Genomic DNA, 27,365 nt, shown 5'->3' with positions numbered 1-27,365 from the left:
TCAGGGCGTATGTAACAGAATGCAAGACCGCCCCGTCTTGCTCTCCACTGACTCATTTCCATGTTGATATTGAATGATCTCAAGGGATAAATTGGACAAAATGCATAACTCATAAACATGCCTGCTCATATATGTATGTATTCTATACTGCTTCATGCAAACATATACATATACATGGGATAAAAGCCCCACCCCAACTGTCATGTTAATTGTGTTAACATGATGCCACATAATCAGACTATCCCCCTAAAGGTCATTTTATGAATAAGATTATCAATGTTTTGTCAGATTTCAGCACAATTTTCAACACTGCAGTGTGTTGCTGAACAGTATGTGTGCTAAGCCCATGGTACGTCTGTCTGGGGAACGATACAAATCAGATATGAGCTATGACTAATGATACTGTAAGGATGTTTTTTTGTAAGTAATCCTATTCTTCTGCATGGCTGCAGCAGTGTTTTTTTATTTTTTTATCAAGAGCTATTTTATTAAATGTGAAGACTCCACTCAGTCAGTCTCATCTTCAACATGCATCCATCGCCTGGAGTGATCACCAATACAATCATATTTCCACTAAACATACGCAACATATTGAGCCTCAGCATTTGATTGGATTGCAGCTGATATATGAAGTACAAACACTATTCCCTTTTCACACGTTCAATAAAGGAGGATTTACAATGAGGCTGAAACCTGGAAAAGGGGTTTTCAAGGATAAGTATGTCTGAAAATCCAAAAAATTCCCTCCAGGCATGTTTAAGCTATTTAAAAAGATTCAGCTTTTTATCATTATTATTCTATCTTTATTATGCACCTACTTCAATGTAATTTATGTACATTCATACTTTTAATCCAAGCATATTGTCAATTTTATCCACTACAACCTACCATAGGGAGGCTAATCATTGGTACAATAGAAAATGTACTGGATCGGCACAGCCTGCTTGGCCTTAAGAACCAAAAATAACTTTTGTATAGCTGCATGTTCACCTCTAAAATGTACACCCACTCACAAACACTAATCTCAGGGATTGTAAAACTACAATTATCGGCCACTCCGAGGTAAATGTTAATTTAGAGGACACATGCAATTATCTGTGTGAGCTTTACTGTGAATGTGTGGCGTGGCATGTTTAAACACAAACATTAAAACCCTAAAAACGATTGTGCACAAGTTTTAAAAGCAACGTGCATTTTTCCTGTAAAGTGACACGACCATCTTGGTTATTTTAAGCCACAGATAGTTTTTAACCAGTTGAGTGAGAGTAGTGCTTTCCACTGGCGTTTTAGTGGTTCAAACCTTCTTCCAGCGTGTGAAATGCTAACTTGGATGCTTCACTAAATGCAGAAATGGTAATGGATGCATAAACTGTTATCTTTATGTTGCGTCTGACGATTCAAGTGTGCTCAATGTGTTGCCTACCTATTATTAGCTGACCTCTATTATGGTTGACACAATTTGCTATGGAAGCTTCCTGTCAACTAAGAGGTCGGCAAACCCTCAATTATCTATAATCTTCTTTATTTGAAATGAGGCAAGGGACATTGCAATGAACATGGTGCTGCATGCATGGGAAAGACATGAAAACTACAGACTGAGACCAAAAACTCATTAGAAATCTGTCAAACGCGGGTAATGAATTAAGTGAGAAGGGCATTTCCTCTGCCTTTTCGCAGTGTTACTTTGCAAGCAGTGGATTTTGCCTACCATCTGCAATGGCTTCACTTTTTAGACCTTTAATGGCGACAGAATTTATGAACTCCATTTGCACTGCACTGAATTTAAAACAGAGGAAGACATTCATTAAAAGCACCAATGCACTGCTATGTTGTGGATGGCTTTATTGACTAGCGGTTTTACCGAGAAATGGAAAGGGAAAATAAAACAATCTATACTGCAATTACCAGACTAATAGTGTTACTACATTTAAAGTTATTGTGACAGATTTATACAATGTTCATGCATTTTTCATGTTCATGACATGACATTTAAAGTCTCACTGACACCTCAGGGGGTACTCGTTTTATCAGAAAAATGGTTCATACGTGCTCTTTAAGAAATAGCTCCAACACAAGCGCTGCCGATATAACCCTCCATTTTTAAGTGGTGGGCGGAGTGTGCGGACTTGTGAACATAGAACCTTCAAAGTTCATGTCCATTAACTGATTATTTTTCATTTAAAAGAAACAACATAAATTGTACAATGAAACAGTTCACCCAAGATCTCATCTCATTCCATCTAATTTTCTCAACCGCTTTATCCTCACAAGTTCCACGGGGGTGCTGGAGCCTATCCCAGCTGATTCCAGGGCAGAGGCGGGGGACACATTGGATTGGTGGCCAGTCGATCGCAGGTCACAAGGAGACGGACAACCATGAACACTCACACCCATACCTAGGGGCAATTTAGAGTGTCCAATCAGCCTACCATACATGTTTTTGGAATGTGGGAGGAAACCGGAGTACCCAGAGGAAACCCACACAGGCCCGGGGAGGGTACCCGGACGTTTCATCGACGGACACGGCGGCGAATCCGGCGACGATTTGTCCGTCGACCAAATGTCCGTTCGACGAAACGTCTGTTCGACAAACTGTCCGTCGACCAAACGTCCGTTCGATGAAACGTCTGGGGACGAAGTGTCCGTCGACGAAATGTCCCGTCAGGCCCGGAGAGAACATGCAAACTCCACACAGGTGGACGTGACCTGGATTTATTTCACCCAAGATTGGATTGGATTGGATAACTTTATTCGTCCCGTATTCGGGAAATTTCATTGTGACAGTAGCAAGAAAAGGCATAGTTATAAGTTAGACAGTACAAAGGCCGCACAACAACAAAGCAAAAGCAAAAAGTACAAAGCAAATCAAAGTAAATGGAAACTGGAAAATGGAAACAAAAACTGGAACCACATAACATGGTTATTGTTTTCAGATAGCATTCAGTCATCCGGGATCAACTCGGAGAGAAGTGTACGGCCAGATGAAGCGACTTGGGCATTGCATTAGGACCCCTTCATAGTGAGGTGTTGTGGCCACATTTCAACAGGGTTAGGACACACAAGGGAGACTATATCTCTCGTCATCGCGTGAAAATGTCTCAGGATGAGCTAGACGAAGTGGCGAAGGACAGGCAGGTCTTGGCCTCCCTACAATATTGACTGCGTTCCTTGTGCATTCATCAACGTGAGCATGTCCTTAACACATGACAAACTCCCATTCTAGCTTCTATCATTAGTTTGGACTATTGTGAAGACAAATACGGAAATTTTAAATAAGAAAATGTGCAAAGGCCACATTGAAACCTCAGGAGTTACTAATCTTTTAATAATCATGCTCTGCCCTCGTGCTAAAACCAGCACATAAAAATTGTTCATGCAGATTATGGATCGACACAACAATGGGCGGAAAAATTTCGAGAATGACTTTTTTTTTTGCTCCTGCTGCGAACACAAAAGCAAGAATTCAATGCCTTCAAGGTTGTGACGGTTTTTCTATTTTACTTTACAAGCACTTAGCATTGCACAACTAAGTAAATAAGCAACTGTGCATTATTTATCTGGTTGTATAGTGATGCTAGCTAGCCCATTCAACATTCATGTTACTCAATAATTCATTTATCTATTCAAACTTGGCTTATTAAACTCCGCAGAGCAAATGCAACAAATAGAAGTAAGCTCGGGCTGATTGTTACCCTGGGAGGGACACACTTCAGCCCGCACATACACACACCACTGTTAATTAGTGGAAAGTCACAGATGATATTTTTGTCACAAGAACAAACGGTGAGCCCTGTAGGCAGAGAGGAGATTGGCTGGAGTGAGAAAACAGAGGCAGGCAATGAGGAACAGAAATGGATAAAGAAGGAAGCAAAAGAAAGTGATCAACGATTGAAAACGACCTAGCAATTTGAAAAAAACATTTTTTTCAATGGAAACGCTTGTATAAAAAAAACACTTAGTAGTGGAAAAAAAACATTTTTATGCTTTCTTGGGGATGTTTTCCAGATGTTAAGAATGCAATGGAAAAGCATTTTCCAAATGTAAATGCCATAGGACATGATGGGCCCAGTCACATGATCACTTGTCCTCCACATGCAACAGACTTTGGGGAATATTTTCCTCCTTTGATATATTGCTTTTATTTAAGTTTGCTAAGAACTAATGGAAACAGTGATGAAAGATCTAATTCTGAATAAAATCAACAACTGTCCTGTGTTCAATATCATTTTCCCCTCTTTAACACTTCAAAACTTCAAAATCTGTTGGGCTTTGCTCTAAGAATATTGCAAACAAACCATCAAAACATCCAACTTTCACCTTGTAGACAAATTTCTGTATCTGTTAATGTGGGCTGTGGTTGGCCAACAACCTGCCATTGGTTTTCAAAGGTAGTGTTTCTATACTGACGACAGTATTTCCTCTTTCTTTTGCTGCAGATGTTTTTTTTTTTAAAGATGTGACAAATTAAAGCAAGGTTAAAGAAAAAGGAAGATGACTTAAAGTCCTTGCTTCGGGGTAATGTATAACAGCACAAACTATGGCTCACAAAGACACAAACACACACACACAGACACACAGACACACACACACCTGCAGGGAGGGCTTAGACCTTTCCCTGGCAATAGTTAGAAGAATAATCCTCCAGTCTCAGGATCACAGTCACTGGCTCAATCCTCTTCTGAAAAGTAAAGACTTTACGTCTCTCTCCACATCTCCTGTCTTTGTCAACATAATGACACCGCCTGTCAAGTGGTAGGGCTTCCAGCACAGAGCTGCTAGCAATAAAAGACAAGAAAAACAGCCCACAAAGGAGCAAGTGGTGTGAATGTGATATAGGATGGACCTCATCCTAGAAGATCCCTTTCTCCTCTGCTCGGTGGAGCTCGAACACACCAGCTGTTGTACAATTCCGGATGCAGGTTAATCCGGTTACCATCAGGAATGCCGGGCAAGTGTGCATGAAAGTGTCTACAGTATCCAAGCATGTTGTAGTTTGCCTGAATAGATTGAAATTAAGGTGGTTGTTTTTTTGCCTTAGGGCAATGGTGCCCAACCACCGATCCGCGGACGGGTACCGCAAGGCATTTGGTGCCGGTCCGCCAGGGAAATATATTAACGTTTTATGGTGCTCAAGAATGGAACTCTCAGGGTTGCCAGATCAGAAAAAAACCTCTCTAACCCAATCACACCATAAATATAATCCACCTAATTCAAAGGGATCAATGTTTTTTGTCGATCTGACTTTAAAAATCTGCGTTTATGGATAAAATACGAGAATGAAGGGATGAGTGTCTTTAATTACAACGTTCAAAATAGTTTTGTGGACAACCACAATCTAGTAGTTTTTTAGAGTAGTGATAAATAAGCACTACCAGCCCCCCCAGTTCAAATGAATTGTATGTCCAACGACATCAGTTGTACCCGATGAGTTAATTAGCGATCCACAACCGATGTGCACTTTTCCAAGTTCGCTTTTATCTGCTTTGGTGGTAAGAAAAGTATCAATAGCGAATAGCGCTTTAACTGCACTTCTTCCTTCTCTCATGTTCACCTCTAGCTATACTTCTCATCAGCTCATTGGAGATTCCATCAGAGAGGTGGAGGCCCTCAAAGGCACTCTGTGCAGAATGATGAAAGGACCAAGGGGGCCCTGGGGATGGGCGTGGTGAGCACAAATTGTGATGTGGAATAAACGATCACAGAGTCATGTGTGAGATGTCAGATAACTGCTTCGAGTTCTGGGAACCTCCTACATACACTTGCAACGAGGGGATGTTTTAATGTTACATCGCTGGAAAATATAAGAAATTGAAAACATGGCGTTCAGCAGGTCTATTTCATTTTTTATATACTTTCTTCGATCAAGAGTAGCACATATCACCTTGAGTGATTTGAGATTGTGTTGCGTTTATCATTGTCATTCAAAGTTTATAAAATCATTTAGAGATGTGATTCATTGCAAAAGCTTTTTCACAGATTTGGCTTTTGTGAGGTAAGCTATTTTTTATTTATATAATATCCATTGATACATTTATACTTTAATGGTATGCTAAACTTTCATAAATAAATAATTTACTGACGTCAAAATGTCTTCATATTTTTCCCTCCCTGCACTTTAACGCTCTTCCTTTGCAAATAGTTTCTTTCAACTCATGTTCCTTCACGTGAAAGGCTCGAAGATGCCCTTGACTCGCAAGGACGACACAACGCAGCTGCTATATGTACGTCTGCTAACGTCTAGGCTATGAAAAACGAGTACATAACACTTATAGCGGCACCTGCCTCTCCATCTGTCTTGGTACTCACATGCAGCCATTTCATCTCAGTCTGATCATCATGATGAGGTTCAAAATTGGTTCACCACTGGCCTAAGGCAGATGACATTTACACCACACAGGATGCACGAGAAAAGCCACAACCAGCTAATACACACTGCCTCACTGGTAAGACTGACCATTGAACTACCTAATCCACATTAATTAAAGTGAGATTTTTTTTTTTAAATTGTGTAAGAGCAAAATATGTAAGTTCACCACAGGTAGGAACAAAGTTTAAAAAAAAAACAACACGTCTTGAGCCACATAACCAAAAAATAATAACTACGAGTATGATAAGGAATGGGGCATGCATGCATCAAGAGGCATGCAGGAAGAAACATTCATATTCATTAAAAAAACAAATATTTTAAAGGAGATACATTAACATTGCTTCACCAAACCGATTTTCACTGTAACAGCAGCTGTTTATTAGAGCATCGCAAGGGGGGGTTATCTCGTTCACTCTCACACAAACACACTGCAGACTCGGGGGCTTCACGGCAGGAGTCAATTAGAAGAGCTCCCTACTGTAATTACACTATGTTAGATATCCTGGCCCACAGGGACACTGTTGTTAGTTTGTCCTTCCTCTTGTCATCTTACAACCTTCATCAAGCATGCTTCTTTTTCTCCATCGCAGAAATTCCGAAAAAAAAAAATAATTAAGTAACCACCACAAACCGTTGCACTCACACACACACGCAAAGGTTATACTGTCCACCACTCCCCACCCAACTGTGCTATACACCATTCATCTCCTGCATTATCTTGTCCTGTTGGCTTTGGGTCGGAAAAAGTGCTGACAACACCAAACGTACGCCGCAAGATTAGATCGGGATGAAATCACACACACACACACACACACGCGCACACAGTTAAAGAAGTATTAACTCATTGGTCGCCATTGCCGGTGATAGACGCTCAATCTACTTTGACTGGAAGAGGATAGAGGCAAATAAAGATTCAGTCATCTAAGTTTAAATAGATTGGATGTCTATCACATTCAATAGGAGTCAATAAGCTAAAAGGATAGTCTTGGGAAAACTCTGACTTGTTCTTTTGTATAGCTTTTCACTGTGGTTTTCCTTCACAATGATGAACATTTTGGTTGACAACCCTTTTTTCACGATGACGTATATACATATAATAACAAGCAAAACACATTTATGGATTACTAAAATATGAGATGTTCTCCAGTTTACATCTGACAAGAAAACATAAAAATGCAAATTTGAAAAACTTTACTGACTAATCATTTTAGAGCAGGGGTGTCAGACTCGGGTTGGTTCGCGGGCCGCATTAACGTCAACTTGAGAACTGGATTAAAAGCCTAGAAAATTATGTTTTTTATAGATCTAAAACAATGTTTATTTGAGATTTTTTTATATATATTTATAGATTTTACAAAAGGATTTTTTAACTAAAAACACAGAAAAAATTGATTAAAAAATTACAATTATTGATTTAAAAGGGGGGAAATCAGGAAATTTAATATACATCTATACTCTTCATTTTAATTTGATCCTAAAACAGAAAGTCGGCACTCATGATTTACTTTCCGGGCCACACAAAATGATGCGGCGGGCCAGATTTGGCCCCCGGGCTGCCACTTTGACACGTGTTTTAGAGTATTCAGCGACTCGACTGTTACCAGCACATTTAGAAATGACTGAAATATGACTGCTGGTATGCATTTCCATCCAAAAGATTAAGACTAAAAATGCCTGCCAAAAACAATGCTGCATATCTTATCTCTACATCACAGGTTCCTCATTAAATAGACCGCTAATCTGGTTACATTTCTCACTAGACTTAAACATCGTTTTTGAGATCTTCTGTTCAACCTTCATCTGGTGATTTAAGATTAGAATTCAAGAATAGAGAATTTTCCAATGATACCTTCAGTGCATTAGACCCATTGCAATTTTGGTTTACTCGTGGGAATAGGATAAAATGTGTATACTTTAGAGAGGAAGTGAGCCATCTGGATGAAAAATTGTCTAACATTACAGAAAGTAGCTCGGCTGCAGTTTCTACAGCACAATTTGACGTTAGTATATAACATAATAAATGAGCTCCATTAAGTTAGATTCAAGGACAAAAGCATAATATTGAGCCACCCAACCAGCCGCTAGTTGGTTAGGCTTTCTAATATCTATACACGTATACTGCGTACAGAGGATAAAGACAGCTGGCCTGGCTGTAACCCAACATTAAAATAAACCCAATTAGCAGCACATATAAAAGCATGCAAATGAATTTGGAATAAAGTGGGTGCAAAATCTCTGTCATCACACCGAAGTTGCCAAGAAAAATAAAAATTGGCATACAGGACCCACGTAGTAAAACCAAAACATGCTGTTGATAAATTTCGACTTTTGTGCTAATCAACCAAATGAGATTAAATGAAGCTCATTTGTTAGATTTATGGCTCTTCGTTTGAAGATGGTGTTCCATTTGGCTTGTTGGGTGGAGTCTGGCTAAGTGGGAGCTTGGGTTGCCAAATTGGGTGCTTGCCATAGAAGGAATTTCCAATGGGAATTAATCAAATGGTTAAGTGCATGTTGTTATAAATTTTATAATTAAAGTAGTTGTTGGCATTGTGTATGTAATGAAAAGAAACAAATTTGGCAAAACGACCAAAACATAATGTTTTGTATTTGATGAAAATTGCCATTCTTACTGTTCTAATCACAAAAATATTTGTGTCTTTGGCAATAATAGAAATTTAACTTGTATATTCTTGGCACTGTTGCCACTATAAAAACATACAGATAGTAATGACTTGGTATGTTCAGTCCCACTGTAGTTCATTAGCCATTTCTCCAGCTGTTTGTTATCTGGACGTATGGAATGTTGGTGAGAAAGATGAAGTACGCCGCAAACTACAACTGTGAATCATATAACCATGTTGGGAGGCCAATTCATTGCACAAAACCACAACCACTCACAACATTTTGATTACATATATTTCCAAGGCTTTACTCTTTGTCGAAGCACACATTAATGCTTTCCAATGGTGTGCTAATAACCAGCTGTGGCGTATTATGTAGGGCAGGGGGCAAAGGTATACACATTTAAAATGATGAATCCATCCAGATAGAAATGTACGCTTTGACCATGAAGAGAGAATTAGACGCTATTATATCTAAATCTTCCCTTGTGCAATGTCATAGACATGAGGGTGCTGATAAAAGATTAATAGCTCAATAGTGCCAAGAACTAAAAAAAAAACTGAACACTCCACAATTATGTCTCCTTGAGAAATGTTTAAAAATGAGTTGCTTGGCAACCTCTGCAATGAGCAATTCAGGTCACTGACCCTGATGCGGACAACTAAAATTGCATTCAGTTGAGTGAAAACCTCAGTCAAGGCCTAGGTTTAGCTTCCAATCGTAGCCAAGTAGGGTGCTATGGACGTACAATTCAATAAATCTGGTTGACCATCAGAAAACAGAAGTACTGCAGAGTAGTAATTTTAAATAAAATAGTCTTTCTGCGAGCTGTAAAAATGTAACCAAAAAATTCATAAATTCTCTTTCTAAAATGATTAAAACTTTGGTTTCACCATCCTAAATTGCGTTCCTAATCTTAGATAAGAAGCAGATTTATTCCTGAACAGGACGGCTATCTTGGGTTTCCCTCAATTGTAGAGTTAATATAAATGGAGATTGGACAAAAACAATACAGTGCAGCTTAGAAATCACATTCTGGCACAACTCTCTGGAGTGTATTCAGGAAATGTGTCATAATAACAAACATGCACACTTTGGTATTGTATCAGCCTCCATCCCTTTTTCTATCCGTCTAAACAAGCACCGAAGAGTAATCATCGTAAAAGCTGCGGCGGCAGAAGTGCGTGCAGAAAAAAATCTGGGGGAGGACAAAAGAGATGAGAGACAGTGGATGCCGCGGCTTTCCAGCTGTCCATTAAGTCATACTCCGCCCCCAGACACGACAAAACAATGCAGTATAATCAACGGCAACATCGTACTGATGAAAACGAGTTTCATTAAAAAAATAAAACCAAAAAAGACATCCAAATTTGCTTTAAAAATCCCCATTTGTAACTAGACTCTGAACCTTCCTTTATCTCACCTCCTTACAGGCAATCTAAGTCATTTGAACAAGAGTTTTAATCTACTTTCTTATTAAACATTCATCCCTCCTTCATGATGAAATTACACCAAGATGGGAGCGAGTGCAATTACACAAATCCTAAGCCAATTAGGCAACCAGTCATGGTGTCAAAGCAAAGAAAATATTAAGGAAATTAGTAGAAATGCACCAACTCATCGACACCAGGATTGTGGTAATGACTTCACACACATTATCTAAGTATTGATATTAGGAACGTGCTGATTAGTTTAATATGGGCTGGCAATTTGACTATTTAACTTGACTATTTAAAAAGGTGCAGCATCAACTACAGGTACCATGTTTTTTTTTAATCTCCCGGTAATCGTAATTTTCATTCAACAATAGCAAAAAATTAATCAAGCAAACGCAATTATGTTACAGCACACTCCAGCCGAAGGCTGTGTACATGCACCAATAAGTTTGCAGTTAATTAATCAGGATTGCTACTGCTTCAAAAAATAAATAAATAGATAAAATTCGGACTCAAGGATCGATAGATATTCAACAATACTATATAGCTACTATGTTAGAAAAAGAAAATCGGTTCATGAGTAACAGGGGGATGTCAAAGTTAAGACCCAAGAAGAGTGTTAACTTGACATTCTTTTACTGTGTTTACTGTCAATTTAAAAACTAGCATTAAAATTTTGAGTGTCCAATCAGCCTACCATGCATGTCTTTGGACTGTGGGAGGAAACCGGAGTACCTGGAGAAAACCCACGCAGGTCTGGGGATAACATGCAAACTCCACACAGGTGGACCAACCTGGATTTGAACCCAGGACCCCAGAGCTAGCTGTGAGGCCGACGTATGACATCGCAACACCAACAAGACTGGTTTGTTTTCACACCAGCCCAAAACGTGCGCACCAATAACTTTCCAAGTTTGGTCCGGACCAAACACAGCAGGTGAAAATACGCCATAACATAGACTGGAAATCAACAAGAGCCCTATTTATTTACTATGATGATATGTGTTAGAAAACGGCCATGGGCTCTTTTCCCCACATGGCTATTTAAGTGGTTCCTTCCCTAAAATAACAGAAATCCATTGAACAATAATTGCACTTCAGCGTATGATTCCTTGTATGTGAAATACTAGGAGAGATAACTTTCCCATTTCTGAATGCAATCAAGTTTTTGAGTGTCTGCATTTGATTTAACGGCCCAACAGCTAGGATATAATTATGACGAGAATAAATTACTCCTACACAAAAACATTAAGTCTCACTTGCAGAGCTACTCCACATCTGTCCGAAGAGTGAATCACGCCTACACGTAGATATGCACAAGCTATATGACCATATCATCGCCATCATGGAGAGAATTATCTGCAAAAATGCTACTTAGCGGAGGGTATATGCAAGCATTTCAATGTGAACCATGACTTACCTACATATGCTGTGCACACATTTCCGCTATCTTTGCTTACGCTGGCATTTAGAGAAAAGGGTGATTGGATATGTTTTGCCATATTAGAATGGCGTTATTTATGAGGTCATAAATATTGCAATACTAGGAAGGAAAAACATTCACTGTCTGACATTTTTTCAAAGTCAAACTCTTTAAACGTGAAATATTTGGATGACAAACATTGTTTTTTCAATTCCCGTTTGATCCCAGAGGAAATATACAGATTTACGGAGTTTGTGGCATGGCGCACGACAATTTAATCCCTATTTTTGTTCAAGCTGATAACACAAACAAAAAAACGGATAGCCAAAAGGTCCTGTGAGGCAGGAGTTTTCATTTCATGTACAAAATAATTTGGGGTGGACATACCAAAGTTGCCATCTAATCAGTTATTTTATTTGGTCTTAATTACCTGGTGGATGCAACAGATGGGTTTCTAATGAATATGTATTGGGTTATGTCCCGATTGGATCCCTGTTCTTGGTTTGATGAAAGAAATCATTTTTTCTCTCATCAATAGTTTCACTATATCTTGTGGCTGCGGTTCTGAAGCTATTGAACTTCTCCAATTGCCATTCTCAAGGTTTTTTTTTGTAGTCTAACAAGAACACATTGGGAGCATGAGTTACCAAAATGATCATAGATCTAAATGTTTACCCTAAAAATCACCTTTGACGGTGAGGTATCTTTTAATAATAGCTTGATCTCCCTCTTCCATCAGTCTTTGTCAGAGAGGTGACCGCAGCATCCTGGCTGCAGTTAAAGACTCTCAGCCCCACAAGGAGAGAAGAAATGATGGAACGTCCGTGACGCAGATAAACGATAGCCGGGCGGAAAGGAGGCGAGCAGACAAAGAGAACACGGCACAGAGGAGCTGCTGCTTCCGAGCACATGGTGTCGTTTATATGTGTGCTGATTTTATGTGGCGACATGTCGGACCTGCAAGCTGCATGAGAAATGGCTTTCAGTGCAGTGGGAGCTGATGCAGCATAACAATAAGTTTGCGCACATTCCCTGAGGCTCGCTCTTCATCTGCACCCACACCATTATATTTGTGTATCGAGTCACACACACTTTGGCACAAAGGTTGCAAACTAATGATATGTCAAATCCTACAAGTTTTTTTCTGCCTTTTATTTTTCCGCTATTTTTATTTATTCATTCATTGAATCGTTTATCGATTTCATCACAGTGCTTAACTTTGTTTTTCTTCTGAATGTTATTTTTTGCAATGCCATCCTTCAATTGTTGCCTTGAAATTATTATTAGAAATGCTATATACGACACCGCTTTTTGCAGCAGTGTTTTTCTCTCATGCTGGAAATACAACATTGAAATAACAGCCAAAGACATCCAATACATTTTACCTTGGATGGCTGGCATTGGATGATCATGTTTCAGTACAATAGATGCTTCTAGATGCCCAAATCATTTTGGCTAGGAGAGGCTGGCAGCGGGCCTCCCCGTTTGAATGAGACGGAAGTCTATTATTGTAACTGGTAGGCAATGATTTACTAAATACTATGGGACGGAAAAAAACAACTTGTTTTTCAGGGCTATAGTCAAAACCTCTTTGACTTCATTCATTTCGATTTAATATATTTTGCCTTTATTATCATTCAGTATTTTATCATTTTGACAGTGGTGTGCCGTCAGGGCCTTCAAGGCCTTCTCTGCTGGCCTAAGAAATATCTGAATCACAGACTGATGTTAATTCTATTTTGTCCATGAATGATTCCAAATTGTCTTTTAGCTTCCTTTCATTTCTTTCCCCCTGGTTGCACTGCTTCCAGATGTACATTGAAGCATTTACCCAATAACATTTCAGCCATTAATTGTTGCCAGGGTCAGAAATCTGCCTCAAGGCCTTCACAATCAGTTCTGCAGGTTCTGCTGCATTAAACAAGCGTCGATAAGACTGCTGCTTTAACCAATCAGAATTAGATTTGGTGACACCAAGGCCTTCTCGCAGGCGTAGGGATACGTCATTGCCTTCTCGCAGGCGTAGGGATACGTCATTGCCTTCTCGGAGGCGTATGGATACGTCATTGCCTTCTCGCAGGCGTAGGGATACGTCTTCGCTTTCACCAACTATGATTGGCTAGTCCACTCGATCACTAGCCAGAGCTACCAAACTGTTTCTGGAGCAAGCTGCACAAGCAAATATATTGTTGTGTTGATTTAAAGCCATTTTCAAGACGGACTTTACAAGAAAAAAAAGCTGGACATCATTTAGAAAGGTCGGACAACTCCAAAGCAAGCAAGCCTGTCACAACCGGGAACGAACATTTTCAGCACTAAATCGAATAAAAACGTATGCCAGAAATACGACAGGACAGTCTCGACTTTCAGCATTAGTTTCAATGGCGATAGAAAAGGAGGAAACAAAGGAGGATGGATATTGTGTGCAGGTTAAAAGGATTTTTGGTGAGTAAAATATGGCTATATTCCTAAATAATATTTCAATTGTATGAGGTTATTATTGATGATTTTTATGTGTCGCAGCTGTAGCTGCAGTAGAGGTTTTATAGCCATAAAATTGTTTTTGAGGGTTGGATTGATTCCGTCAGCTGAAGGCGTCACTAGGAAATTCACGGACCGCCACTGCATTTTGATGACCAAATATTTTTCACCAATACCTTCAAAAGATTTAACAATATTAAAAAAGAAAACATTTTATTCCCGTGTGGTGTTCAAATCAAGGAACATTTAAACAACACGGATAATCCACAATTTGATGTAACACTAATTCAACTGCCGCTGACAGAGTATAGCTGAGCTCCATAAAAGAAAACAAATGTGATTGCTCTTTGCTGCCAACCTCTGTGTCAGTATAAATTGGATGATGAGCATTGTTAATGAAATAAGTGAATGACGCATTTCATTCCTTCAGATTCTTCAGCCAGATCTCAACTTATTGCACCATCGTAGTTTACCCAACAAACAATTGAACACACAATCACCACCCTGAAATGACCCAAAAATCACACATCTAACCAACCAGAACCTGCACCCCCCTTCACAATCCCCACGTGTGGACCATATTAAGAAAATGTCAACACAAACACACTGCGTTACACAGTTGCAGTAGTAAACACACAATACCCTCTAAACACCGGAAAAAAAACAATCCCCTGCTGCCTCATTACTCTCCTGGGATTACGAGTAGTAATGATGCAGTTCCATTACTCCATTGTACATCTTAAGAATGTGTTTGCGGTGCATTGTGTGTACGATCCAGAACCGGCAGCCATTAGCATAAAGAATGATTTTATGGCATAAAACATTGCCAGTCAGACATTAATCACTGAAACGACTTGCATGGTTAAGCACAGTAAACAGTTCAGGTATACTATATACTACTAAACTTCTCATTTGTTACTAAAGGGGTGAGAGATGCATAAGTTAATAGGACCTAAGCAGTGATATTTTGTGGAATTTGGCGGGACCAACCGTCGTAATCCATCCTTCTTCTTACCAACATAACAGATTTCTGCATGCAATCACAGTGCCCCCTAATGGTGTCCAAATACCATTCCCAATCCCTTTACTACGCTACTGTTCACAGGTAGACAATAAGAAAACGCTGGATTTGAAATAGCTCATGCAAATGTCCCTGAGGTCATTGTTTTTAAGACAGTTACTATGGCAACACCACGCATGAAGTCTATTCATCCCGTCTTTGGTACTCAAAGCCTGATCTTTAAACTATTGGTGTGAATGTGCATGTGTCACCTAATGGCTGAATACTAAGACAGTGGTGAGTTGCATTGCAAGCCAGCCACTGCAGTTAACTACGTATTTGGAAAGCATGAGAGGCGGGCTTCTGAGGAGGCGCCACAATCGGTGCTGCTGAAAAATGCAGACTCCATCAATATTTGATGGGAGACACATGTACTGCTGGTGCACAGAGTAGGAAGTATGACATTATAGCCTCGGTGCAGTTGCTTTAAAATATATTTTTTAAAAAAGATTGTGAAAATGCAGATCCTCATTTGTAACGAACCATCGTGACCCAAACTCGTCAAAAAGTGTAATGGGAGATCAAGGCGTCACATCAGAGTGGTCATCGGAACAAGGATGTCAGACTCTCTAATCCATGTGTCGAAGCGGCGGCCCGCGGGCCAAATCTGGCCCACCGCATCATTTTGTGTGGCCCGAGAAAGTTAATGATGAGTGCCAACTTTCTGTTTTATGATGAAATTCAAATGAAGATTATAGATTATTTCCTGTTTCCTCATTTTAAATCAATAATTGCAAACAATTTGTACTAATTTGAATGTCCAAAAATGATCTATCGATTAACACGACCGAGAAAGCTGTCAATTTATTAATCGATTAATTTTGGCAGCCTAGTTGGAAGACATAACGGCCCTCCGGATGTAATCGAAACTACCATGGGGCCGCGACAAAAAATGAGTTTGACACCCTGCTCTAATCCGATTGTCTATCAATTCACAAATTAAGCATTCATTTTAACTGTTAATAATTAATAAAGTAGTTCGGCAGCTCACTTGTGCATTACTGCTAACAACTGAAGTGTGGCGCAAAAGTTAAAATTATATTTTTTTTAACGAGTGGAAAAAAATTGAAAAAATAAAAATACTTGCACGTTGTCAAATTTCATGGACAAACTCCCCCAGTGAGGAACAATCAGGGGACATTATTCCTGTTTTGCTCATTAAAAAAAATCAGCGACAAACAAGAGGCAGGGCAACATATGATAGCCTAAATAGCCTATTAATAGAGATAAACACTTAAACTCCAATCCCTAGGCCTTCACATGCATACACTCGACAGACTGAGGGTAACACGAGTGCTTTAGCAAAGTTACAGCACCAGCAGATACTTCACGGCTTCAGTAATAGGATTATATAGTGTGGAGGCTCCCCAAGATAACGCATGAATGAGGGAGGATGTGCGAGTTGGTGCAATTTGTACGAGTGACCGACAAACGTTAGCGTGGGGTGCTTTTCCAAAAGGGGATAGTACTTGTGTTTACGGCAACACAAGAAAGCATGCAAACTTACTGTTGATCCAAAAAGAAATTTGGGGGAATGCTAGCAGAACAAATTGAAGGTCCAGGAGGACAGCTACTCAAGTCTCATCAGTTTAAAAAGCATACTTACTAGGGTTCAGATCAGATGACTAACAAATAGTGATTCATTTTGTACTTGTACTCCATCCCAAATGTTCCCTTTTTGCCCTCCATTTTTCACATTATAGCCCTAAAGATCTTCATCAATTTTCTCCTCCAGTACAGCATGTTTTGTAACTTGAAAATGAAATTTCACTCTTCAAAATATCTGTGGAAATTGGATTGGATTGGATAACTTCATTCATCCCGTATTCGGGAAATTTCATTGTGACAGTAGCAGAGGGTGATTAGACAGAACAACAAAGCAAAAGCACAAAGTACAAAGAAAATCAAAGTAAATGGGATCATTATGAATCACCAAATCAATTAAGACAGAAAAGCAGCAAAAACACAAAACGAGCAAGAGTGGACGGAGCTACCGCCACCGGCTGCCACTTGAACGGCGCCATTTTGGTTGTGGTAGCAAAAACGGATACAGACTCAAAAAACAGTCATTGATGGAATGAATGCATCAAGGCTACAGAACCTTCTTGTTTATTGACTCAAATTAAATTTGAATGATTAAAAAAATACCCTTTTCCACCTTTTATAAACAGCCCCCTCAGCAGAATAGTATCTGCCATATTTTCCCACTCCATTTTCAGCTGCAAACCAGTTTCCTGCTCTTTTAATCGCTGACTTCTTGCGATCTCACACATGCTTCATTCCCTCTCTCTCTCTCTTTAATCTAAACAGTGTTGTTCACTCCACACCTCCCACTCCTCCACTCAGTTCCCATCGGAATCTTGAAGCGCATTTAATCAGCAGCTTTTTCACCCTTCCGATCCGCAATCAAGTCCGCCTCCCCAAACACTGACGAAAACTCTGCATATCTTATCATAAATATATATATATACGAATCCAGACACCCACCGCTTACCTCTATAATATTTAATCAATCAAAGTGTATGGAAACAAATCTGCACACAGATGTGAAGGTTGAGAATACACGCCTGGAATTTGCCGCTCGGTGACCTCGGGTTGGCCAATTAATGAAATTATTTGGCATATAATGGCACGAGCAGGTATTAAAACGTAAAAATAACAATTCATTATAAAGTGTATGGTGTTTCCAGGTGTTTAATAGCCACATAATTTAGCTTGTGGCAGCCACGTCCACATTATTGGCAAAACACTTTAATTCACCTGGCTGCTTTCAATTAATACGAATGCATGCAACCATTGTATTACAGAAAAGTAAAACACAGCCTTGTGTTGATTTCAATGGCCGACGGTCATAAAATCTTGGCGGAGTCCCGCCAATGTTCGCCAATGACTGAGGTACAGGCGCATTCCAGACAAATGTACCCTAATGAAATGTGGTTTCAATTGTAGGGAGGACAGAACGGTGGTTGCGCTGGGAATACCCAGAGACGCACAAATGCGGAGGGATGCGGCAACGATCATTTGACATCTGTTGGGGTGTGAGCTAAGCACGACAGGGGATGCTAAACACAATCAGTCGCTCGTTGCGGTCTCTGTGTGCAGAGATGCATCTCTTTGGACGTGTTCTGTGTTATGTATTTACAAGATGAACCAAACAGGCGGTTTTGTTTGCGTGTTATTAGCCCACCTTTGCAATCAAGTCGAGGGGCCGTCTACAAGACTTGGGGAATGCCGATGTCATTTCTAGTGCAAGTTCAGGCACTTCTTGTAGGTACATCTCAAGCATGGACGCCAGTTGAGATAGACCTTGTGTCTTTGGCTCAGACATGGAGGACAGATCTGTGTAGATAAACAACAAGTGTTTTTGGGTGTAGCCGACAGAAGCACAAATAAACTAAATGCATGAGTTTTGGGGGAAACGTACGGGATTCGTGCTGGTCTAAAGTGTAGAGCTCCTCACTTTTGCTCTCTGTTGGCGATAGCTAAAGGATAAGAGTGACACAAAAAACAGCTTCATTCTGCAGCATCAAAGTATCCTAATCTTCACTGTACCCAGGAGAATTTTTTTATACCAACAGATGGGCAATTTGAGTCATCTGTTCGAAAGCAAACAGCACAGCAATTAAGTTCCCAACGCCAGAAAAATGAACAACCACCTAAATAAAATTACCTCAAACTAAGAGCTATCCATCTGTTAGGTTCATCCATAAGAAAATAAAATAAACATTCCAAAATAAACTGTCAATGTCAGATTGTATACCTCAATTTATCTGGTGATCAATAAATTAGCCTTGCATGAAAGAACTAGATAACAAAATTTATCTGACTCAAACTGGACTATACTGATACTAATAATCTGGACTATACAGAGTGAGAATAGAATAAAAGATGTTAGGAACATACCTTAGCAAAAATAATTCTCGCAGCTAGCCGAACGGAGTCGGTAGGAATTCTGGGAAGGATGCTCTGTAGACATTTGCACTCCCTCTTGTGGTGTGACCACGCTTGTTTCTACATGAAAAAACATTTTTTGTAACAAACCAAAAAAAAACATGCTATTACATAGTACTGAATTATACTTGACAGATGATGTTGCAATATCGAGCCATCTTGCACTGGGAGCATCGCAGCAAGTTCTTCTCTCTAAACGTAGAGAACAAATTTAAGTCAATGCGTCAACTAAGATGCCACTTTGATGATTTCGAATCTCAAAAGAAGAACAGTAATTAAAAATATACCTGAATTATGTAAATATACAGTATTTGCACCTCATTATATAATGACAAATTTTCCTGTCAAGAAAACCTTTCATTATTTTTTATTTGGCAGCCCTTTCCGTGATGCTCGTACGTCTGATAACAAAGCAGAACACTGCAATTCTTGTCCACATCCAGTACAATCACTGGGAAGAGTATCACACAGTCTGAGTTCTGGGAATTAACTTGTTTTGGGGTGTGAAACCGTACTTAAATAGTGGAACATCTACTCAGATATCTCTGGAGGCTGAAAGTCTTTTTTTCTCCATTGTCTCTTCACTTTGTGATGGCACTACAGAAATGTAGTTGGGAGAAACTTATCATAGCCATTTTGTTGTTGCCTTAAAGGTCACTTAAGGGAATAACTACATTCATTTTCTGAACCGTTTATCCTCACAAGGGTACGGGGGTGCTGGAGCCCAGAGAGAACATGCAAACTCTACACAATGAGGACTGACCTGGGATTGAACCCTCGACCCCAGACCTGTGAGGCAGACATGCATACCACTGACCACCCTGCTGCCGTAAGAACTACATATGTTGTGAAAATTAGCCACTCAGATGATTGTTTGGTATTCATTAACTGTATCGCCTAACTTTTCAAGGCATATTGTAACATCCTAAACTAAAGTTGGACAATATTTGCTGTTTTTCTGAATCTTAAATCGAAAACAAAAGATGGAAACATTTTCACAATGTTTTTATTACAGCAAGTAAAAGTATACAAAATTATTTGCTATAGAAATAATCAAAAAGTGGAAATTGTTTCGTATGTGGGCCTATCAGTGTGGGACTCGCCTTGAATGCTGTATAAAGCCACCAGAGTTGACAAACAAACTAAAACGTCCCAATTTTTGCCCCTTAAAAAGTGTTACTCGTCACCCTTTTCTAGCCAACTCCTCCTGTCCTCCCTTTCCAGTCTCCAATTTATTGGCCCATGTGGGGCAAAGGTTGGTGAAAACACAGCTATTCTTGTCATGCTGAGACAGAACAGAAACTTGAGAAGCCACCCACAGAACGACCACTGACGCAGCGTGAGACACCAGGCAATAATAACAAACGATAGAGAGCCAGGCCAGACACAAACTCTTGCTTGAGTTGGACGTTCACGTTAGAAGACCGATGTTGACCATAACCTTATTTGGGGAAATGTTTCTTCTACAACTGTACTGTAGGAAATCAGCCATCTAGAGCTAGCACGGTGACAAATCCGCAACACAAACGCAATCTTTCCCCTCAGAGGATGGTCTGACCTCTGCTTTGACCTTATTGCCAGTTATTTTGCACTGAGGCAAATGCCTGGTGTCAGCAGAAATAGCCAATTTGTGAGAACAAAAGGCAACGAGGTGTCACTCGATAGACATTTAATGAGGAAGAAAATCAATTATTCCCCCATGTTAAACATGATTAACAGGAAAAAAAGAATTGTGTCAAAAAAGCACCATGCCTGAAGGGACATTTAAAGTTGTTTTGTGAATGCTCAAACATTTAAATCTGGGCTAAAAATGCCATGATTCACCACAGTGTGTTCAGGATTTTTTTTAAATGATTATCTCATCTCTCATCGCATTTTCTGAACCGCTTTATCCTCATTAGGATCGCCGGAGCCTATCCCAGCTGTCTCTGGGCCAGAGGCAGGGAACTCCCTGAAGTGATGGGCAGCCAATCGCAAGGCACAAGGAGACGGACAACCATGCACGCTCACAAATACCTAGGGGCAATTTAGTGTCCAATCAGCCTACCATGCATGTTTTTGGAATGTGGGAGGAAACCAGAGTACCCAGAGGAAACCCACGCAGGCCCGGGGAGAACATGCAAACACCACACAGATGGACCGACCCTGGATTTGAACCCAGGACCCCAGAGCTGTGAGGCCGACGCGCTAACCACTCATACCACCGGGCCACCCTTAAAAATGATTATATTAATTAAAATGATGTTTAAACTAGGAGAAACTGAAATGTGTCGGACAGCATTAGCAGTACATTACATAGTTCAAGTTTATAGTGATTTACTGTAAAGTCTGCTGTCATAAAATGAATGTGATTCAGGTTTACTGTACCATTTAAATCTACAAAAACACATTGCCACTTGGTTCTTGTAAAAATAATGCAAATTTATGGTTATGTTTTTGCCTGCCGATGATGTACACTTATGGTACTGTACTTTGACGTACTACCTGGCAATATTTGTTGCTGGCAAAACACTGTAAAATCCCCATTAAAGGTCTATCAATCTGTGTACTTTAGTTTTAAAAACTTAATGTTTTACACTTGTGATAGTTAAATGTTGTACTATAACAAATGAGCTTAATATTTCTATTCTCTTGGTAGATCTGAAGTAATCAGAAGCCAACCAGAATCTAGGAACGTGACGTTTATAAAAACTGCATAAATACAAACAGTGGCGGTGAAAACAGGAGGAAAAAACACACAAAGAACGACAGAAAAATAAAGTGTCTTTGACTTCTACTTGCTGATGAGCGTACTGCTGTCACGTCATATTTCGCTCTCATCTTCGGCCATTTTCCTTCATTATGCGCTCTCTCAACATTCTCTCTTTTAATCTTTGTTTTTCTCTCTCCATCAACTCCCTTCTTCCTTCCCCTTCATGTGGCCTCCTTCATATCCCTTGTGAAGTGACATCTCATTGAAGGCAGGACCGACCGAGGTTGGAACACTAGCACGGTATGGAAACTCATGAATAACATTAGATTGCTTTCATTACCAACAGTGAATTGTGTGTAGAGGACACTCTCACCCTGCTTCATATTTTCCCTTCCACCCTTCAATCAACGCAGTCAAACAATTACCAACAGTCGGGTTTTAATTGGAAAATTGAATCCAAATATAGAAGGGCACAGAAAAAAAAAATAAGTTGCTGAAGGGCAGTGGAAAAAAGCAAAAGTGGAAAAAACCTGTCCCTAAGTGTGTGCTAAACAACAGTACTTTTTTTAGGCTTACCTCAGCATGTCTCAATGTGCCTGGCATGTGAGCTGCATGTTAATTAATTTCCCGAGAGTATTGACCACAGGGCTGTGAGATTTACTTCTTTGCATGTGTGTGTTTAGGATTATTAATTTGTGGGGGTCTTCTTTTCGGAGCTGTCCAGTTGTGCTTGATTGCATTTTCTCATTTGTAGTCGGAGTAGCAAGAGCGGCAGGCTGCAACTCTTATACACATAACCGACCTAAAATGCCTAATAAATTTTAAAATAAACAACTCATGAATTCTAAGTGCTTGCGGCCCAATACACATGCTGTTAAATTGTTTTATAAAAATAGGCACAATTTTTAAAGATTACACTAGAAATATTGACGATGCACGAAAGGTGACTAAAAAGCAGGGTTGCCTCGATACTTTATAAGCATGGTGGGCCGCTAGGTTTTTTTTTCCTGATAGTCATAATTTCAAAATTCCTCTAAATCTAACATTTGTATTTAAGGTCAATTATTTTTCATGGATAGATTTTTAAAAAAGAACCTACCAAAAAAAATCACAATACAAGTACTGTGTACAGTTAATAAATACTGTATATTAGTGGAATAATAACTGTCACTATTTACTCCAGTTAGGAACAAATTTAAATGAGCAAAAAAACTTTTATAACTGGTGTCTCACCTTTAATTAGAGGAAAAGTCAAATGTATTTTTATTTGAACTGCTTCCTAAAAAAACATGAAATCAGTCAGTGTGTGTGTGTGTGTGTGTGTGTGTGTGTGTGTGTGTGTGTGTGTGTGTGTGTGTGTGTTAAGTGAAGATAAAGCAACCCCAGCTGTGTGGCATTGAGAGCCATCTTAGATCCCTTACTGAGTTCTTAATGGCTCTTTGGAGGATGATTCACTAACACCTGAGGGTTTTCATATGGAGTTGCTTCATCGTGATGACGAGAGAAAATCCTGTTGCAAACATGCGTTTGCTTGTACACATCGCGCACACTGCATTAGGTGTGTGTGTTTGGTCAACAACTTAAAAATATGCTTATTTGAATCATATGACAGTTTTTTGTCGATAAAGTATTTGTTTTTGATATCCAAAAACATAAATTAGATGACTCATTGAATTGGAATTATTTTATTTTTTTCACAAAATACAACAAATCTGACCCAAAGTTTAGAAATAGAAAGTTTTAATCCAAGTTCTGGCTCCTGTGTGGCGTGTGCATGTTTACCTGGATTTAGTTTTTTAACAATGGCGACGAGATGAACATTTAATTAGATGTGTAGGTATTCTGACAGGTTAATGTATAGTAAGTGTAATGCCAAAACACAGATTTGAACCACGCCAACAGAATAAATTATAACATTTGACTCCTCAGCCTTTTTGGGCCAGTCTTGCTTGATATTTATCATCATATATCCTATTTTCCTGCCCTCACTACATCAGACTGCTTCCTGAAATAGATTATGTTCACCCAGGGGCACTTTATCGAATAATACAAACTAATGAGTGTGCCTTTAATCACAAACACAATAAACTGAAACTACCACTGTTCTAGACTATAACAATTTCCATGTGAAATTCACCCATCAAGCTTTTTTTTATACAGGATGAGGCTTAAATAGATTCAAAATGTTATCACAAACTCTACCCAAAACACGCATTTTCAGTCTACAACAACCCACAAGAAAAAAAAATGCTAAACTCAACCACAAACCACAATTTCAGTGTCGCTGTATATTGTTTTACTATTGGCGTTTGTGTATGGTTAACTGTATACTGATAAAAGGTGCATGTGCATTTGCATGTGTTAAACTGCAGGAAGCAAGAAATGTGAAAAATGGAGGGCAAACAATTGCATGAAGCGTGGAGTAAATAAGGCTTTTTTTGTGAAAAATAGAGAGAAAGGGAATAATATATGCGGATGATGGACAGATGAGTAGGAGGAATGGGGAAAAAAGGCAGCGAATGAGCAAGGGGAGCCAGAAGAAGCAGCTGGAAGAATAAACCGAGACGAAGCGACGAGGGGGAGAGGTGGAGAAGGGGAAACGCTAACTTGCATGATTTTCCTCCTCACCTTTTCCTTCGAGCAAGCTGACAGTTTGCATCTGTACGAATATGTTGTGCTATATTAACAAGCACATGTAGCGGGAGATGGGGATGAGGATGTCAGTGGTATATTATCATATTGCGCTTTCGAAAGTAAATAAAATGTCCTAACCTTAATCCATTCCATTGTGATATCTAAGATCTCACATTTCGGATGTTTTGAATGCAAAACCCTACTTGGGCCTTTGAGGGTGGAGTTTGAATGTCTCCCTGTTCTTGTGTAACATTTTACCCCAAGACGCCAGCTTTCAGCCACATTCCAAAAGCTAAAATATTAGTTTAAATCAAAACTCCAAAGGTCCACTTGGCTAAATATTTTACAATTTATCTTTAAGGGCACATATACTTGGATGCAGAACCTTTTCCACTCCCCAATGTCAAGAGGATCCTGTTTTCATCACATGATCAAAGCTCTTTCTAATTGTTGTTTGTTAACCTGGGGCTCTTGCAATCCACGTGTGCGTGCGTGTGTGCGAGCGTGTGTGTGTGTGTGCCGTTTCTTAGAAATCATCACTCGTTACCATACATTCTAGGCTTTGAGACTTGTAATTAACGACTGCTTTGATAGCTCCAACTTCCACCTGCACAATTCTTGTACACATACAAACGTATAAAAAGTATATTTCTGCTGTTGGTGCAAAGAGAAACTGTAAAACACACACACACACACACACACATCTCATACCTGTCAACCTCTGCTGATAACTGCCCTTATAAATGATTATGATTCCCCTTACAAACCCCCAAAAAACCTTACAAACACCGTACGAGTCGTACGGTGTTTGTAAGGTTTTTGGGGGGTTTGGAAGGGGAATCATAATCATTTATAAGGGCAGTTATCGGCAGAGGTTGACAGGTATGACATCTAGAAGTCCTGCTTTCAGAAATCACACACACCCGACTTCTATAACCCCTTTAGCTATCCGAGGTTGCACATGTGTGGTCCTTCTTGGGCCTTTTTGAGGACAGCAGTTCAAGTTTAAACGTCTCGCACTAAAGTTAAACGAATGACAGATTCAGCCTCGTACAAGTGATGAACCCCCCTACACACAGACACACACCGCAGCCGACATAGCCAAGCCACTTGTTTACTATCATTTGCAACCTTGAACACGTCTCGAGTTGAACAACACAAATCGGCATACGCACATACGGGGATAATGGAATCCAGTGACGATAAAAAATATTGATTGATCTTATTTTTACTCTATGATGAGGTGTGAGAGGGTAAATTTGTCATCGTGTATACAGTATGGATTAAATGTCAAAAAACAGGGCTAAGGGTTGTTGTTTATTGTAACAATGAGCGCATGTGTATTGTAATTTTTCCATTAACCTGAATGTGTTCAGCGGCATACACGCATACACAGTCATGGGTTAAAGACTTGAATTTGACAATTCCCCGTTCGCCATGAAATTAAGAAAAAACCTGATTATGGAGTGTCTGCAAATGATTATGTTGAGTGGTTATGAATGTGAATGTTTTTTTTGTTTGTTTTTTTAACATTGGCTTTGCATGTTTCAGTGTCATTGACGACAATAGATGTCCAATCAATTTTGAATGGGAGAGGCCGTACGCTACTAGTCCCCCCAGTCAAAATAGATTGAATATCTTTTGCCATCAAGAACAGGCAATAAACGAAATACTGGGAAATTAAAACAAAAAATCAATTTGGTTTATTAACATTGTATTCATTTTTTTCCAGGTACTCCAGTTTCCTCCCACATTCCAAAAACATGCATGGTAGGCTGATTGGACACTCTAAATTGCCCCTAGGTATGAGTGTGAGCATGAATGGTTGTTTGTGTCCTTGTGCCCTGTGATTGGCTGGCCACCAATTCAGGGTCTCCCCCGCCTCTGACCCGAAGTCAGCTGGGATAGGCTCCAGCACCCCCCGCGACCCAAGTGAGGATAAAGCGGTTCATAAAACGCAGGCCCTGGTAGAACATGCAAACTCCACACACGTGGACGTGACCTGGATTTGAACCCAGGACACCAGAGCTGTGAGGCCGACGCGCTAACCACTCGCTCCACCTGGCCGCCCAAAAAAAAAAGATAATAATATACGTATGTAATTTCTTCTTCCCAATTGACTTAAAATAATCAGTGAGCACATAGTGCCACCTACCGGGCAAAAATGACATAAATATGATGTCAGCCCCTGTAGAAATTTGTAATTACTAGCCGCACAAACTAAAAAGATCTGTAGTACAAAAACAATTACTAGTGCAGTTTATTTAGCTTTATTTGTTGCGTAAAACAAAGCACATGGGATAATGGGCGTCCCTTACCTTGCGAAGCAGTTATGACACACCTCCTTGGCCACTTTAATCGACACACAGGCCGCCAGCGGTTCGGCAGAGAAGATCAAGGTCCCGATATTAATTGCAGTCGTCGCCCGCAAACCGTTACCTTTGCCCGGACTGGCAAAGCGCTCCAACATGGACGCCATTGCACTTTTTGGAAGCTCGCGCGGACGCTCACGAACTTACGCTGCATGCGGCATGACGTCACACATGCGACGGGACGTCACTCGTGCGCCATTTCATCGCCCTATTAATTATCAAAATAATTTATACTGTATTCAAAGATCCCAATACGTTCCATTCTACTTTACTTTACATTTTGACTGAGAGGGCTGTCAGCAAATATACTCTTTTAAATGCTTA

At 39.8% G+C, this 27,365-nt stretch overlaps 1 protein-coding gene across 1 annotated transcript in view; it reads right to left on the bottom strand.

The window, feature by feature from the left end:
- The window catches only part of smyd3 (SET and MYND domain containing 3), a 43,008-nt gene extending 15,789 nt beyond the window's left edge, over positions 1-27,219 (bottom strand). The window contains exons 1-5 of the mRNA XM_077623923.1: positions 26,988-27,219; positions 19,472-19,535; positions 19,296-19,403; positions 18,817-18,874; positions 18,580-18,731 (exon numbers count right to left, since the gene is read on the bottom strand). Of these exons, the coding sequence (XP_077480049.1) occupies positions 18,580-18,731; positions 18,817-18,874; positions 19,296-19,403; positions 19,472-19,535; positions 26,988-27,148 (543 nt within the window). The 5' untranslated portion in view covers positions 27,149-27,219. The remainder of the gene's footprint in view (positions 1-18,579; positions 18,732-18,816; positions 18,875-19,295; positions 19,404-19,471; positions 19,536-26,987) is intronic.
- Between the last annotated feature and the right edge of the window lie 146 nt (positions 27,220-27,365).

This window comes from Stigmatopora argus, chromosome 2 (assembly GCF_051989625.1).
Source record: "Stigmatopora argus isolate UIUO_Sarg chromosome 2, RoL_Sarg_1.0, whole genome shotgun sequence".
Classification (NCBI taxonomy): Eukaryota; Metazoa; Chordata; class Actinopteri; order Syngnathiformes; family Syngnathidae; genus Stigmatopora; species Stigmatopora argus.
The sequence above is the reverse complement of the archived record's forward strand: the minus strand, read 5'-3'. Positions and strand labels throughout refer to the sequence as shown.